Genomic DNA, 15,657 nt, shown 5'->3' on the forward strand with positions numbered 1-15,657 from the left:
GTGCTATCTTTCAAAGAAGCATGTATACATTAAATATACTACTACTAATACTACTAGTAGTTAAAATTTTACAAGTGGCTATTGCCATATGTTCTGTACAACTATTTATGACATCTCCGCTTATCCTTCATTTTTCTGAAGTAACCTTCCTGTTCAAGATTTTCTTGAAAAGATCAACATTTTTTTTTAATGTAATTTCAATAAAACAACATAAATTTGGTCTTACATAGGAGATACTGCAGTGTATCTTTTGTGTGTATGTGTGTTTAACTCAAGATTATTGTTATATGCACTGCACAGTCAAAACTTTGCTAGTCGCCCCCCTCTGATACAAACAATATACAATATAAAAATATAAATATGAAAAAGAGCAAGGAAAAAAGCAGGGAGGTAAAGTACATAAGGACAGTTTAAAAACAACAACAAAAATATAATTTACATTTTCCTTTATTACCTTTTGAAAATTCAATACTTTTTTTTTCCATAGCTAACCATGTGAATATTTGTCTTCCACGGGATCACTGTCGATTTGTGAACATGAACTTTGTGCGGTAGACAGCAGGGAATTGGTTCGTTTTCAATCAGCTGGCGCTTCAATGCTTCCTTCGCGGTCAGGCGCGCCGCGGACACCTAAAAGGCTTTCCCAGCGTGACGTCAAGGCCCTCCTTGTGGCCCCGCCCTCTCCCCCGGCCCCCCCACACACAGCAGTAGCAGTAATGGCGGACTACGACTACGATGATCGGGACCGGGCCTACAGCAGCTTCGGCGGCAACAGAGGGTGAGTCCGCCCTAGCCTCCAATCGACTGGCTGCGGTCGCAGCGCCGCTTCCGTCCAGAGGCTTGCGCGCAGGCCAGCTCGGGGCCAGTCGAGGCCGGCCAGACGGCGGGCGAAGACCACGCTCGCTGGGTGGCAGGCTGCAGGCTGGCTGGGCGAGCTAACTTGCTAACGAGCTGACATGCTAACGGGTAACGGGCTTGACGCTGCGGCAAACGAAACGAGCCAGCGGCGGGGGTCCGACATTTGCAAGGAATCTGCTGCGGCGGCTGCGGCCCTCGTGGCCTCGGCGCCGTGTGGCGGAGACTGCCTGGCCGCCTGTCTCGTTCCACGCACGCGCACACGCAAACAAGCACGCAGCAGCAGCAGCAGCCGCAGCAGCAGCACGTCGATGCGTTTCCCCAAATGATTTGACTTGTCGCCGTGTCGAGTGTTGCGCTTGTAACATGGGAGGGAGCAATCGGTGTGCTTTGGTGCTCCTCCAACGCTGCGGCATCGCATCCCGATGGCAGCTGCCTTCATTTAGCACTTCACCAAGCTTGCAACTCGGCTCGCTCCTATTTCCAATCACGTTACCCCATTCAAAACATTTATTCATTTTACCCCTTCCAAAAACACTTTTAGCGCCGTTTTTAGGACACCGTTGTTTGCCCAACAAGTTGTCATCTGCAATGCCGACCTGCCAACATCAGCCTTTCAATTACGGATGTTCCATAGCACTTTTTTTTTTTTTTTTGGCAGAATGATACCAGTACAGGTAGGTAGTCACCGACACCAAGTACACATACCACAAGCACTTAATTGGCACATAAAATTCCCCTTGGACAGATTAGGACAGATTACTTGAAAGAAAGTATATATCCCAACATAGCAATTTTCCTTCAAATTTTGAAATTAATGGCAGTTTTTTCCCAATTTCTAATTTCTTGGTCCTGATTTGTTGATGCTGGTATCGACCATCGTTGCAAGTACCGATACCTTATAATAAGGCTGGGTACTGATGCCTGTTATCAGTAGTTTGTGGTCCAACCAGCCAGTGGGGCGATGTTAGTCCAGTAATGTGCTGCTTCCTGTCTGCATCCCAGCGCAACAGTGACATTGTACGACTGTGTCTGTCTTGTCAACAAATCGTGAAAGGCGATGGTTCGTCAGTTCATCAGCTGCGAGGAATTGGCTAGCTTGTGGGCAAGGGTATGGGTGTGTGGGGAGATAAAGTGGTATGGGATGCAGGTGTAAAATGGCTTGCGTTATTTTGTTGTTTTTTTCAATACTCAGCCTCTTAGCCGATGAAATGCATGAGAATATACACGTGAGGGTGACGTGGACCGCGTAGCATTTCCTGGAATTTTATTTGAGCATTTATGACTGACGGATATAAGAAATAAATGACGGAAATGATAGATGGTGCGCTGAGGAACCAGTTGATGGTGATATATTGTTCAGACATATGTTTTTAATGAGAATGTCAAAGATTTTAGAAGCAGAGTGAAGGATTAATGATTACCACTTGATTCCCAGAGGTTATTACAACGGCGCTCCAGTGTTGAAGGTAAATAAATGTAGCCGCAGATGCTACACGGTTGTCACATTTTTACTGAGGGAAGTGTGGGCGCACCTCGTCGGTATTGAGAGCAATATTTACGCTGACCCGAGCCAACACACTTTTTTTTTTTTTTATATATATATTGAAGGTTTATTTATTTATTTTTTGTGAAGGCCACAAGTGTAGGCTTGGAACTGCATTTTTTTTCCCCAAAATCTGATTTGTGAAAATGCCCCAATTTAAGGAATTTTGCTTCTGTTAGCTGCCTGTGAAGAATAAAGTTGACGTGGTCGAAACAAACAATTTTGAAGTTGGCATAACAATTTGAGTTTGAATCAGCAGAAAAATGCAAGTCAACAGAAATGGTTTGGCCGGTGTTGATTGTTGATTGAGATGATGCCGAACATCTGCAGCGCTCATACGTGTTGGCCAGATTCTTACGGTGGGCTCCCCTTCCTCCCCTCAGGCCCCGCGGCGGCGGCGGCCCCCCCGGAGGTCGGCGCATGAAGGAGCTTCCCTCGGAGCCGCCCTACACCGCCTACGTGGGCAACCTGCCGCCAAACACAGTACAGGGAGACCTGGACAACATTTTCAAGGACCTCAGCATACGCAGCGTGCGACTGGTGCGCGACAAAGAGACCGACAAGTTCAAAGGTGAGCCAGCCCGCCTTTCTTGACCTGATGTTCCGTGACTCGTGTGCAATGGGGACCCCGCGGAGGAACATTCGCTAGCTTGTCAACTTTTCACTTCTCTGCCTTGTAAATGGAGTGATGGAAATCCATCCCGAGTTGAAAAAAACAAAAAAACGTTTTTGGGGGTTGCAAATCCTGTTATATGTGGCTCAAGTAGCCGGAAGCGGTGACCAGCCAAGACCAACACATGCGAGAGGGCCGGAAAATACGAAGCAACACAGAAAAACTGAGCAATGGGCCAGCTGCCAATTTGCACTCAAACCTGTGGACACACTTGGACTTTGACCAGACAGTTGGCGGAAGAACACGGGATGAACAGTATCCGTCTTTTCAAAATAAGAAATGAAGACAATGAAATGTTTTAAAATTTATAAAAATTAGGGATAGACCGATAATCGGCCGGGGCCGATTATCGGCGCCGATATTTGGCATTTTGACAAATATCGGCATCGGCCATGTTTTGAATCTGAAGGCCGATAAAGCTCACTGAGCAGGGGATACTTGCGAACGTAGCGAATTTGGGGTTTTCATCAGGATTTGTAAGATGTTCGCAGTCAGTTTTTATTTGTCGTAAACACATTTGGAACATATTCACACAATTTTTCACCGCAAAAATCTTTTTGAAACGTTTTTACGAACCCTAACAAAAACCCCAAATGAGCTACATTCACATGAATTTGTTACTCAGTGAGAAATTATATATAGTTTGAAAGAATTCCCCCCCCCTCCCCATTTTACTGCAAATGAATATCGGCTTGAAATATCGGTTATCGGCCAACTTGACTACAAATAATCTGTATCGGTATCGGCCTTGAAAAAACCATATCGGTCTATCACTAATAAAAATGTCTCCAAACAATTACTCGATGAGCGGGAGGTTGCGTTTTCCACCCTCAGCCCTTGTGAGCATACGGGAGTGCCCTTGAGCAAGAGAGTGATGTGTAATGTTCCGTCATCAGGACGGCACAAAAAGCGTGAAAGGTCGTTTACATTTGCTAGCGCTGACGTGCCATGCGTGTTTTGTCTTCCTCCTTCAGGTTTCTGTTATGTGGAGTTTGACGATTTGGAGTCCCTGAAGGAGGCCCTGGCATACGACGGCGCTGTGAGTCCATCGCCCACCAGCCAGCGTCTTTGTGGCCCGTGCCGCCTGTTCACAATCTTTTGCTACCTTCCGCCGCAGGATTTAGGCTCCAGGTCACTTCGCGTGGACATCGCTGAGGGGCGGAGACAAGCGCGAGGGGGGAGCGGCTTTGGCTTCCCCAAAGACGACTCTCGAGGTACTCGGGGAGCGTTCGTGCGTGCGCATGCTCACGTTCATCATGTCCATCACATGCTCACCGTCCGCATGTCACGGGAACGCCGATGCGTCGGATTGGCGGCCGAGTCCCAAAATCTGATTGGCTGCCATGCGACTAACAGGCGAGGCGGTGTTAATGGGCGTGTCATCTGCAGGCCAAGGAGGTAATCGAGGAGGCGGTCCCCGAGGAGGACGCGATGACTTCATGGATGCGCCCGGCGGAGGTGAGACCAATCAGATGGCGGGACTGGCAACTTGCGTTCATGGCTGCACATTCGCTCATCTGCATATTCATGTCATGCTATTGGTGGTGGTGGTAGTGGTGACGATGATGAATATTCATGCACTCGTTCCCGAATCACAAGCAAGGAATTTTCCGTGGACGTTCTAGTAGGTCCCACCAAAAAATTCTCATAACCGGCAGAGGAAGTGAAAAAATACTTGAAAGTAAAACTAAGAAACGTGTTTTAGGTTCTTTAACACTTCCAATCAGAAAGGTGGAATTTCAGGCAGAACTTTTGTCAGTTGGCCGAGACTTTTTTTGTCCTTTTGTATTTGTTGAATTAGAAGTGGGAAAATTGATTGATGTATGGATTTTGACCTTAAATGTGTGCAGCCTGTAAATGGCATCATGAGGGAAGTTGAGACGTTCCAAAAAGTGAGACAAACACTGAAACGTACTGTTGTGTGCGGTGGCTTGAAGAACTGTCGTTTGTCTTTAACTGTCTTTGGTCTTAAAGAATGGCCTTGAAGAACGGTCTTTAGTCTTGAAGAACTGTCTTTGGACTTGAAGAACGGTCTTTGGTCTTGAAGAACAGTCTTGAAGAAGGTGATCTCCACTTTGGCCACCTCCTTTTGTTGCTGCTGGTGAGAAGCAGAAGATTTTGCTGTCAAAGCAAAATGTTGCTTGCTGTGGAGTTTCCGATAATGCACCTTAGGAAGCTGCGTATTGGCGTGAGTGGGGTCACAAGCTCCATCTCGTGGACAAACAGCGCAATGACCTTATTCTGAGTGACTCAGCATTTACTGTTAACTCAGACAGGAAGGATTTTGCCGTTGATTTAGCAAAACTGACCGATGATGATCATTTCTGAAAGAGCTTTACTGGCCCTACTATTTAGGCCCACTTGGAAAATCCCAGCATCGTGATCGGGGGAGTAGGAAAGGAGTATCTGACCTTGGGTTGTTTTGAGCGCATGGCGGCCATGCTGAGTGGCGTCCTCGGCGTATGCTTTTCAGGTTTCAGAGATGACGACTATTCGGGAGGACGGAGTCGGGGGGGCGGCCGAGGAGGTGACAGGAGGGGCGGCGGCGCGATGGGGCGCTTCAGAGAAGGGCCCCCTCGCGGAGGCATGACAGACTTCAGGGAACCATCGGACGGTACGTCAGGAATCACACAGCAGGCTAGCATATGCTAGCCGCTCTTCCATCAAATTGGTCATAGAAATTCTTTATAAAAAAAAATGTATTCCTGTTTATCAACCAAATGTTATTTGCTTTGGTTTAATGATGAAAAATATTTCTTTTAAAATGTGACAAAGTTTGGTTGATAGTTAGAGCCCAATCTGGAGTTACAATTGGGACATCAAAAACTCTTTTGGCATGTTGGCAAGGGTGTCCATCAAATGTGCTTTTCAGTATACGCCGCTGACAAATGGACGTTGGGCTCAAATAGTCGAATTTTGGTTACTTGATTGGCCGGGTGGTTTCCTTAATGAGGTTGATATTTGTGTGTTTTTCTTTCTCAGAGGAGCGCGCCCAGAGGCCACGCCTCCAGCTGAAACCTCGGACGGTGTCAGAGCCTCTCAACCAGGTGGCCAACCCCCACTCCGCCATCTTTGGAGGTGCCAAGCCGCGAGAGGAGGTGATTTCCCGGGAAAAAGCTCAAGACTGAAGGGGGTGGGAGGGGCGGGGCCCGACGACGGGGGCGCGGGTGACCGACTTTACGTACCAAGCGGACACTGCCGCCTTCTTCATCCTCTTCTTCTTCGTCTTGCATCAGCGCAGATTTTCATTCTTAGCCACAGTCTGATTCCTATTAACCGGACGGCGCCAAATTGCGTGCGAATGCTGAAGTTGTTGAAATGTCATGTAAATATGTACCATATCTCTTTGGCAATTTGGCCGACGTGATGAATGAAGTTGAGTTGTATGGCTTGTTGCCAGATATGGAAAGATGCGTCCCGTCGCCGGAAAGGTGAAATCATTGCAAAATTGGAATTTGGGCATAACAAAAAATAAAAAAATAAAAAAATAACTTGACCCGATTTGGGCTAAATGTGTAGGAGACGAGCGAGCGACATAAAAATCAGATAATTTGTGACCATGAGCCTAAAATGCTCTCCACCCTTTGCGTGTCTCAACTTTTGTGGCCAGCATGTTTACTGCCCTCCAAAACGTGGCCCAGAAAATCAGTTGGCCAGAAGAAATGGACATCCGGCGGCGTCTTTGCATTTTGTGCGACTTTTCAGGTGGTGGGAGCACAAAATCCAAAACTTTTAAATCATCCCATGTCGGGTGTCCTTTCTGCTTCGTGGCCAATCTGAGCAGATGCAGGCGGCCATTTTGTCACATTGCTATTTGTTGTCATCGGGGTCGATGCTTGCGCTCATCTTGATACGTTGGATGACTGCGTTCGCAAGTTGACCCAAGGTCAAATGAAGTTGACCTGTAGAGGTCAAAGGGCGTTTTAGCTTGATGGTGAAATTTCAAGTCCGACCAGCTTGCTCGAAGAAACGTATCCAGCATTCACGCAGACTTGTAGACGCATGTTTGGCCTTTCTGGGCCCCGTCCCCTCACTTCGTCTTATTGTGACATCATAGCAGGCTACGCCCACGTCGCCTTTCCTAAGACCTGAAGCCCCGCCTCCTTGACGCGAACCACCATCTGCTTTGCTGGTCACTTTGTCGGTGATAGTCACCCGTGACGAACCGGTTTGCCGCTCGTTGTGTTGCCACGGCGATAGTTGCATTGCCTCCACTGCAATCGTCCGTTTTGTTTTCTGTCGTTAAAATCCTTGAAATGATTGACATGTCAAAAACACTTGATGGCGTCCATGCTAGGAGATGATTGAGGCTTTCATCAACTCACATTCTGGCATCATTAACTCATTCGCTCACTGCCAGCACTTTTCAGTGTTTTTATTTTTGCAAGAATACGTCATATGCGCCATCACGAGCCTCGACTGTGATTCATATTGCATTTGTAGAGTAAATATTGGGCCAGCAGGGGGCCAATATCGCCCTCTGCTGGCAAGCATTTACTCAATGCAAGTGAAATTCATCAATGAATTTGGTCAAACGTTGCTACAAACCTTTTACACCTGCTTACTGAACAACGCAAATGGTCAAAATCAAATTTTTGCAAACGAAGACAATCTGTTACTATTTGGTAGATTTGGTGTACAGTCAAATCACGTCAATAACACGTAATTCCCAAAAAGTTTTTTTTTTTTTTTTCTGTACTTTTATCAATATTGCAAACATCCAAGTCAAGTGTAAATGCTTTTCCATCCAGGTTGAAAATGATTTTCATTTCCACTGGCTTTGATGAAGCGCTTTCAAAGTAGTTTGAAAAGGATTATTTTCAAAATCATCAGCTCTTTCAGTCATATTTGGATTCTTTTTTTGTTTGGGATTTCTTGAGTTTGTTTTGAAATCTCTTGAGGTGTGTAAGTGCTTTGAAATGTCCTTTGAATGAGACGATGTGAAGCAGATTGAGTTACGTTGACGTTGTGGATGAAATGTGCTACAAATCACTGACTCCATTTTTAGTTGATAAACACTAGCTACTACACAAGTACTGTTAAATGTCTAAACAATGTGAATCGTTTTGATTTCTTAGTCTGGCTCCTTTATAATAACCCCCAACTTCAATTATTATTATTTTTTTTTAAATGACTGTTCTTGACGGGATTTGACAGCATAGAACATATTCTTGTGTGAGTGTCAAGGTGAGTGCAAATGCCGTGAAAAGGGCTGTGGGTCAATGAGTTAATGGTGTGATGCTTTTGAGAAATGTTTGATCGTGTCAAAGGATCGGCCTATAAAATGGCGGCGTGATGTCAGCGGCTGACGCGGGCCCACGCCGGCAGCGGCACTCAATGTTTTGCGTGTTACTGAGGCTGTGCTGGTTGTTGATCTGCTCGTGTGTCTTCCATTGCAGCAGTGACGCGTTTGCGGCAGCCGAGCGAGCGGACGCCGGAAGAGCAGAAAGAAAAGCAGAAAAAAGGTTTCGTTGTGTCAGTGTGGACCACCAGAAGAAAGAGCAAAGTCCAAATTGTTGCCCAAGCAAGCAGCACATTACACGATCTTGTTTTACTTCCTTTCCCCGCAAGTTGTCGCTTTCTGCTCCTGGTCCACACCTGCTCGCTCCCTCCCTCCCTCCCTTCCGGTGCGGTCCGGTCCAGGCTCGGCTCCGGGCCAGGTCCAGACTCGGCACCGGACCGGGTACCGTATCTATGTGCTCTTGTGGACCGGGTCGGGGTGTGTCATTGTTCGGGTTCTTGTCTCGTGTGTTCTGGATGTTGCAGACACTTTCTTACTGTACAAAAGAAATAAAACGGCTGTTTTAAATGTATTTTTTTTTTCCTTGGTGACAAAGACGGCAATAAACGGAATCATTAAACAGTGTGATTGGGCCTCAGAACAATTTCATTTGTCCTGACTCTTAGTCGGGGCGGCCGAGTTGGGAAGGCCGCTTGAAACTTGTTTGACTTGTGGGGCCACATGCACATTTCTTTCTGAAATGGAGGACACGTCATTTCTTCAATCTGATCACTTCAAGTGGCCAGGCCGCTCATTTTGTGGATTATAAAATCAAAATCGTTACATATGGCCCAAATAATTACATTTGGAAAAGATATATTAAACATACATTCCAAATAAAATAAAACATAATATACTCAACACAAACAGAAAGTCATTACTATATTGCTTTTTTTCATACAAGTTAATTGACAAATTATAAAGCTGCTTGAGTTTGTTCTGAAACCTAAAACTGTCATACCGGAACTACAACTATTTCCTGCTTCCGTGTATAAGAATCATGGGAAATGAAGTCAGCCCGAACGCCAGCTGAGCGTTTCTGGGGCGCATGTTTTCAAGGAAAACTACTTATGTGTGTGCTGAAAACCGAAAAAAAAAAAAAAGGTTACAGAGTGGTGATTGCATGACTTAAGTGCTGTTGAACTGCTAACCAAGATGGCATTGCCATTTAGCGTTACATTAGTTATCAATAGTTACTGGTGAGAATTTATTGTACGTTAGATTTTTCAGCGAATTGTTTTTCATTTTAAAAATGGTCACATAACTTAGGTGCACTTTTAAGTTAGTATTAAAAAGCAGTTGCGCGTTGATATGATGTCACGGGAAAATTTGTGTTTCGTGGCCTGACCACCTGCACGCGACCTGATGACGTATGGAGGCTACCTGATGACGTCACCGGCCACCTTGTTCCTGTTTGGCTCGCGAGTTGCTAGCCGTCGATAGCCGTCACCAAAGTTGCGACAGGTGAGAACAGCTTGGCTTCTTTCTTTCTTTGTTGTTTGTTTCTTTGTCAATGTTGTCGTTGAACTTTTTAAACTTTTTGGCCACTCTGCTGACGAAGCCGCCGCTAGGTCGGTTAGCTTAGCACGCTCGCGCGATGTCCAAACTCGTTGAAAGTGCGAGCAAAGTAAGTGAAAGCGAAGAGAAAAGTTGAAGTTGTTGCCTTCTGTCAATGCCGTTGACGTTGGAAGTTTGAAAGGTGGCTCGTGTTGACATCAAGCTAAACTGGCGGAAGTCAAAGTGCGCCAGCCAAAAGCTTGACACAAACTTTGAGCAAGACTTTGGAAATGGCAAACAAAGCCTTCCTTCCGCAAACGTCAAGCCGTCAAAGTTGAACTGAGAAAGGAACACAAATTTTCGGCACCTGACAATTACTCAAGATTGCTTGGCCAAAATTGAGAGCAACGACGAGGTGTCGTGTGGAAAGCTACAAGAACAACAACGTCAACATCAGCTCGATCGTCTTGTCTTCATGACTGGATCTTTATTCATGACCTCAGAATGATGAAAAATCCTCAACTATTTGTCAGAAAGTTGTGACGTAGGCGTCATTCCTTCTTATAAAAAGAAGTACTTCCTTTAAATGGATTGTTTTTAGTGTGTTCAATGTTGAAGGGACCCTTTCTGCCTTCTTTATGCCTGTATGCGGCTCCTAGCTGAGAAAGTTTACAAATGTTCCCAAAATGCAGGTAACGAACGCTCCGTTGCCTCCATCGTGGGTGTCATGTTGTTGTTGTTTGTTGCTAGAAATGTGGGCGTCATGTTGTCATTGGCTGTGTTTGGACTCTGCGGATAACGAGGCGGTTGTGGCCGAGTCGCACCCTCGGTCATACACCAACTCCGCCTTCACCGGCCAGCCCACTCCGCCCCCTGAACAACAACTACACACCTGTAAAGCTTGTGGCCGAAGCCTGGACACACCCACCACCAAGGTAACTGCAGCAACAAAACAATATTTCCGCAAAATGCTGAGTCTGCTTGAAATGGCCATTTGACGCCGGTTTGACACTTTACCACAAATAACACAGGCTGCCTTCTAATCATTATTCTAATGGACTTCCATGGAGGCCACTTTACAATTACACGACATATATTCTATTTATAGTACATACTTATTCTGTACCAAAAATTGAATATTTCCCCAAAAGTTAAAATTGGGGGTAACAATTATTTTAATAATCAGATTAACCTCTTGGTCGAATGATTTGATGGGGAAGAAAAACGTGTTTAAATTTCCATCACATGATTGTAATTGCACAAACATGAATGAATTCTGATTCAGTTACTGTCTGGAAAAACGGCAAAAATGTTGATCATTTGTTTCGGAAGTCAAAGTTTGTTTTGGATTCAACACAAGTTTGCCAGACAACTGGGGTGGGTGGCAGTCAATAAGTTTGACTTCTTCTCAATATTCATTTATACTCTTCTACTTGATGCCTTTTTTTTTCTTCTTTTTTGAGTATTGTCACTATTGAAATAATGTTGACAATATTCAAGATAAGCATTTCAATCAATCAATCAAAACTTTCATGGAGAACTACAGAAATTGGATGAGAAGCTGAAACTCCAAAATTTTAGATCATTTCAAATGAAAATTGCAATTTTAAGAGGTTCAACCATTTTCAGAAATAATTGCTGCTCAATTTGATAATTCATCAGGTGTTGCAAACAAATGAAAAAGATTGTGTTTTTCTTTTTCCAAATATTTAAAAAAGGACCTTTTTTGAGCTGTATTTTGAATCCTATCAGAGCGCAATATTTTTGCTTCTGCTTATGGAATATCGGCCCATGCCTGGCGGCCGCTTCTGGTTCAGCTGTCAGTCACTCCCGATTGGGAAGGGGCGATCGATTGCGAGATCGTCTCACCTGAGCTGTGCCAATCAATGTTTGTTCCGCCGCCAGCATGTGTGCGCCGACTGCAAAGAGAACTACTGCGGCCGCTGCTCGGCCCAGTCGGAGCCCCGCCCCCGCCTGTGTCACACCTGCCGGCGTTTCCACGGCAACCTTTTGCAACGGGCCGAGCTGATGAAGCTTAAAGTCAAAGAGCTGCGAGACTACCTGCACCTGCACCATGTCGCCACACACCTCTGCCGTGAGAAGGTACGTTGCCAGCAAATAAAATAAACAAACTTTTTTTTTTCTTTCGCCCCTGTGTTGAAGTGGGTTCATTTGGGCCGCTCAGCAAATGCATTTGTAGAAACGGCCGTCAGTCAAAGCAAAGCCTTTCGTGCAATTCATCGCTCAATCCAACTTGGGCATGCTTTGTTGAGCTCTTCTCTCAGACGCAATCAGGGTTCAGCTTGCAAATATCACATAATCAGTCAGAAAATAGCTGAGCCCTGATTGGTCATCACCTGAGCAGTTGTGATGTCATTTCAGTCCACAGCAAGTGACAAAATAACAAGGATGAGGGCTCCAGGTGGAGGAGTGGAACCGTCACTTGCCGTTGGTGCCGGTTGGCGTGGGTTCGCTCCACCGCCTGGGAGACCCATGTGGCTTACATGAAGTGAGCTTGTGTATGAATGAGTGATGTAAAAAAAAAAAAAAAAACAAACAAGGATGAAAACGGCTTCTTAACTCATATTCCACAAACGAAAAATCGTCTGTCTTCAGATGAGTGGCAGCGCATGCAACAACAACTAACTTCGTCCCCTTATCAAACAAAAAAAAACAAAAAGTCTTTGTACTTGCTTGCTGGCCAACGGGGGCGCTCTTGTGCAGGAGGAGCTGGTGGAACTGATCCTGAGTCAGCAGCCGTCTCCGTCCGAACCACCCGACCGCGACCTCGACGTCGACCCCCCGTTGCCGACCATCGACCCCGACGCCTCCGACCAGACCCCCGTCACCGACCGGACAGATGGCGTTGACCTCTCTGACCCCAGCCCGACAGTCCCAACTCCCGAGAGTGCCCCTGCACATGCGGATGCTTTGGATGGGGACCAGGACCAAGATCAGGATCAGGGTCAGGTAGGACCTCTATTATAGTGAATCACTTAAATTGTTGTTCTTATTTGAAATGGGTTATTAAAAAAAACAACGAATAATTGTGGATATTGCTGTGAAACGGCTGTAAAATGCTTGGAGATGTTTTTGTCTTCTCGTTCTGTTGGGGGAAAAAATATGCAGTTGACTGACCGTTTTCATTGTGTTGACGTCTTCATAAGGGCAAATATTCCATCTTCAAATCAAATCAACTTCATTCACACCTTTTTGTACGCCTCCTTATTTTCAATAGTTAAACAAAATCAAGGGATATGAAATAGTTTTACGACGGTGTTGATGGACGTTTTGCGAGCGGCATCTCTTCAGTCAGCAGAAATTTCAAATGGATTTCTTATCATTCAGTAGATTTATGAAACGGGCGATGTTTTGTGCTTTTTGAGGTAGAGGAAAGTTGTTCTGAAAATGTCTACGTGGATTTGAGTGACGTGTTCTCGTTAGACCCACGGAGCTTTGTGGCCACTGACGGATCGGGCGGGCGCCCTGTGCTCTCCTTCAGGAATCGGACCCCGAGGACGTCGGGGACGTGGTGGACTCGGCGGGCCGCAGGGCCTCGCTGTCGGATTTGACCAGCGAGGACGACGTGGACGTGCTCAGCGTGCGGCAGCTGAAAGAAATTCTGGCTCGCAACTTCGTCAACTACAAAGGCTGCTGCGAGAAGTGGGAACTGATGGAGAGAGTCACTCGCCTCTATCGCGACCGGAACGACAACCGCGGTGAGTTGCCCCTTTCCTTCCCAAGCGGCTTCTGCTGACCCAAAACCTGAGCAAAAGTCCGCTTCTGCCCGCCATCTTTCTGTCGCCAGGCGGCACTGGCAGCCGTCCATTCGATTCTCATAAGCCCCATTCAATTCATGAATGTACTTTTTTTACTTTTCATTTTGTAGTTCCCAAAAGTGACTTTGACATGGTGGACTAACAATGAACCTGACACCCTTTGGCTAATAATAACAATAATGACACGTGATGTCTATGGCAAGTTTGTAAGCACTTGAGGACGAATCTGGTGATGTGTCGTACGTGTTCAGCGTAGCCACGGCTGACGGAGATGAAAAGTGTGATGGTACCCCCGAAAGTTTTTTGTTTTGACAAGTGAATGTTGGCACGTGACATGCATCAGTTGACGACCCACTTACTCATTGTAGCAAGAGGTGAAGCCAGCGGCGGCCATGTTATGTTGCCACTCATGCACCTAACTTGAATACTTCTTTTCACCTTCTTTTCTGGCTGTACGGCAACAAATAACAGCACGCGTGGCGTTCGCTTGGGCCGAGAAGTGCAGGAGAAGCGCGACATGGACATTTGTCTTGTAATGTCATTCTTCATCCTCATGTTGTCAGAAGCATCAACAATCAAATGAAGTCAACACACGTGCCAAACGTCACAATTGATTAGAAAGAGAAAATTGGGGCAGAGTTCAGTGCTGCTGGCTGGCCATGTTGTGGCCAAATGTAGTACTACACAGCCACAGGCCAAGCATGGTTATTATAGTTTTGGAATTTTTCATTTTATTTAGTTTTGATTTCATTGTGAGTTTTGTTTTTTTACATTTGGTTTTAATTAGTTTTTAGGATGGTTCTGTTATGTAGTATTAGTTTTAGTTATTTAATAAATGCTTCGTTTTAGTTTCAGTATTAGCTTTAGTTAAAAAAAAAAAGTATTACCTGTGCGCAATATTTAAAAAACACCATAGGAGCGACGTCATCTGAAGGTGCTTTTCTATTGGCTAGATGACATCACTTCTGTGTGAAACACTTTCAAAAGTCATTTTTCCGGTTAATATCAAAATAAATCTACTTAAATCACATTAAAAATAATCGCCAAACGCTCGTGCATTAAATTAATTACCAAAGACTAAAACAGGACATTTTTGCTATAATTATAGTTACCGTATAGTTTTGTAAACATAAAATGTAGTTTGTTAGTTTTCGTTTTTAAAAAAGGTTTTTTCATTTTTATTTTATTTCGTTAACGAAATTGTTTTTTGAGTTTGTTTTTTTCGCTAGTTTTAATTAATTAAATTAACCTTGTGGCCAAGCAACTATTTGACCGTAATGTCTCCCTCTAGAGGACGGCGGTGGTCCGGCAAGTTCCGAGCAAAACCTGTGTCGCATCTGCATGGACGCGGCCATCGACTGCGTGCTGCTGGAGTGCGGTCACATGATCACATGCACCAAATGCGGCAAGCGGATGAGCGAGTGTCCCATCTGCCGCCAGTTCGTCATCAGAGCCGTCCACGTCTTCCGATCCTGACGCAGGTACGGCGCTCTTATTTCGGAGGGGAGGCACCGACCGACGGGCTCGCTCGTCCCGTGACGGTCGCTCTGGCAAAACGCCAAGCTGACTTCCAAACGAGCGGAAGCTCTTCACAGTCCATCTTTTGTGTGATTTGAGGACCAAATTTTTTTTTTTCTACTTGGCTTCACGTACTTTCTGATCCGCATGTAAATAAAAAAATAAAAAAAACAACAACTTTAACTTCCTGGTGAGGACTCGCTTTCGTTTTTCAGGCTTCTCCTCGCCAGAGCTTACAAATAATGGATGAACATACTCAAGTGCAAGTAGTGCTCGTGGGCTCCCTCTAGTAAGATGTCCCAGAATGTCTGATCCCCTGTTATAAACTTGAAATAGTCAACGCCAGCTTGTGGAAACTTTTTTACACTTGTATGACAAATTTTCATGGTGCTTTTATGCGCAATAACCTTTCAATTGAAGTAGAAAAGAGTCTTTTTGTTTGCAAAATCCTCAATTTAAGCACAAAGTCTAAGTAGCTTATTTAAAAAAAAAAAGGTGAACACTTGAT

At 45.2% G+C, this 15,657-nt stretch overlaps 2 protein-coding genes across 6 annotated transcripts; both read left to right on the forward strand.

Annotated features, from left to right (window-relative positions):
- The first annotated feature begins 627 nt into the window (after positions 1-627).
- eif4h (eukaryotic translation initiation factor 4h) lies at positions 628-8,943 on the forward strand. Of its 4 annotated transcripts, XM_077541622.1 has the most exons (8): positions 628-778; positions 2,785-2,972; positions 4,049-4,113; positions 4,192-4,288; positions 4,431-4,532; positions 5,548-5,688; positions 6,057-6,172; positions 8,474-8,943. In XM_077541622.1, the coding sequence occupies exons 1-8, from the start codon at positions 717-719 to the stop codon at positions 8,477-8,479; spliced, it is 777 nt and encodes a 258-aa protein (XP_077397748.1). In that variant the 5' UTR covers positions 628-716; the 3' UTR covers positions 8,480-8,943. The 4 variants fall into 4 exon arrangements, with proteins under 4 accessions (XP_077397748.1, XP_077397747.1, XP_077397749.1 ...); XM_077541621.1 differs by lacking the exon at positions 8,474-8,943 and having other exon boundaries at positions 6,057-6,217; XM_077541623.1 differs by lacking the exon at positions 8,474-8,943 and having other exon boundaries at positions 4,464-4,532; positions 6,057-6,217.
- Positions 8,944-9,657: 714 nt separating this feature from the next.
- rffl (ring finger and FYVE-like domain containing E3 ubiquitin protein ligase) lies at positions 9,658-15,494 on the forward strand. 2 transcript variants are annotated; one of them, XM_077542135.1, is made up of 6 exons: positions 9,658-9,819; positions 10,603-10,787; positions 11,758-11,955; positions 12,577-12,822; positions 13,355-13,571; positions 14,923-15,494. In XM_077542135.1, the coding sequence occupies exons 2-6, from the start codon at positions 10,605-10,607 to the stop codon at positions 15,105-15,107; spliced, it is 1,029 nt and encodes a 342-aa protein (XP_077398261.1). In that variant the 5' UTR covers positions 9,658-9,819; positions 10,603-10,604; the 3' UTR covers positions 15,108-15,494. The 2 variants fall into 2 exon arrangements, with proteins under 2 accessions (XP_077398261.1, XP_077398263.1); XM_077542137.1 differs by lacking the exon at positions 9,658-9,819 and adding an exon at positions 9,826-9,982.
- Positions 15,495-15,657: the final 163 nt, after the last annotated feature.

Source organism: Festucalex cinctus, chromosome 13, assembly GCF_051991245.1.
Source record: "Festucalex cinctus isolate MCC-2025b chromosome 13, RoL_Fcin_1.0, whole genome shotgun sequence".
Classification (NCBI taxonomy): domain Eukaryota; kingdom Metazoa; phylum Chordata; class Actinopteri; order Syngnathiformes; family Syngnathidae; genus Festucalex; species Festucalex cinctus.

What these genes read in the sequence shown, in the direction of transcription:
- eif4h (XM_077541621.1), top strand. Translation starts at nt 717, where the DNA reads ATGGCGGACTACGACTACGATGATCGGGACCGGGCCTACAGCAGCTTC. An exon ending in CATGGATGCGCCCGGCGGAG is followed by an intron (nt 4,533 to 5,547) that starts GTGAGACCAATC and finishes TATGCTTTTCAG; the next exon opens with GTTTCAGAGATGACGACTAT. An exon ending in CTTCAGGGAACCATCGGACG is followed by an intron (nt 5,689 to 6,056) that starts GTACGTCAGGAA and finishes TTTCTTTCTCAG; the next exon opens with AGGAGCGCGCCCAGAGGCCA.
- rffl (XM_077542135.1), top strand. Translation starts at nt 10,605, where the DNA reads ATGTGGGCGTCATGTTGTCATTGGCTGTGTTTGGACTCTGCGGATAAC. An exon ending in TGGACACACCCACCACCAAG is followed by an intron (nt 10,788 to 11,757) that starts GTAACTGCAGCA and finishes TTCCGCCGCCAG; the next exon opens with CATGTGTGCGCCGACTGCAA. An exon ending in AAGATCAGGATCAGGGTCAG is followed by an intron (nt 12,823 to 13,354) that starts GTAGGACCTCTA and finishes GCTCTCCTTCAG; the next exon opens with GAATCGGACCCCGAGGACGT.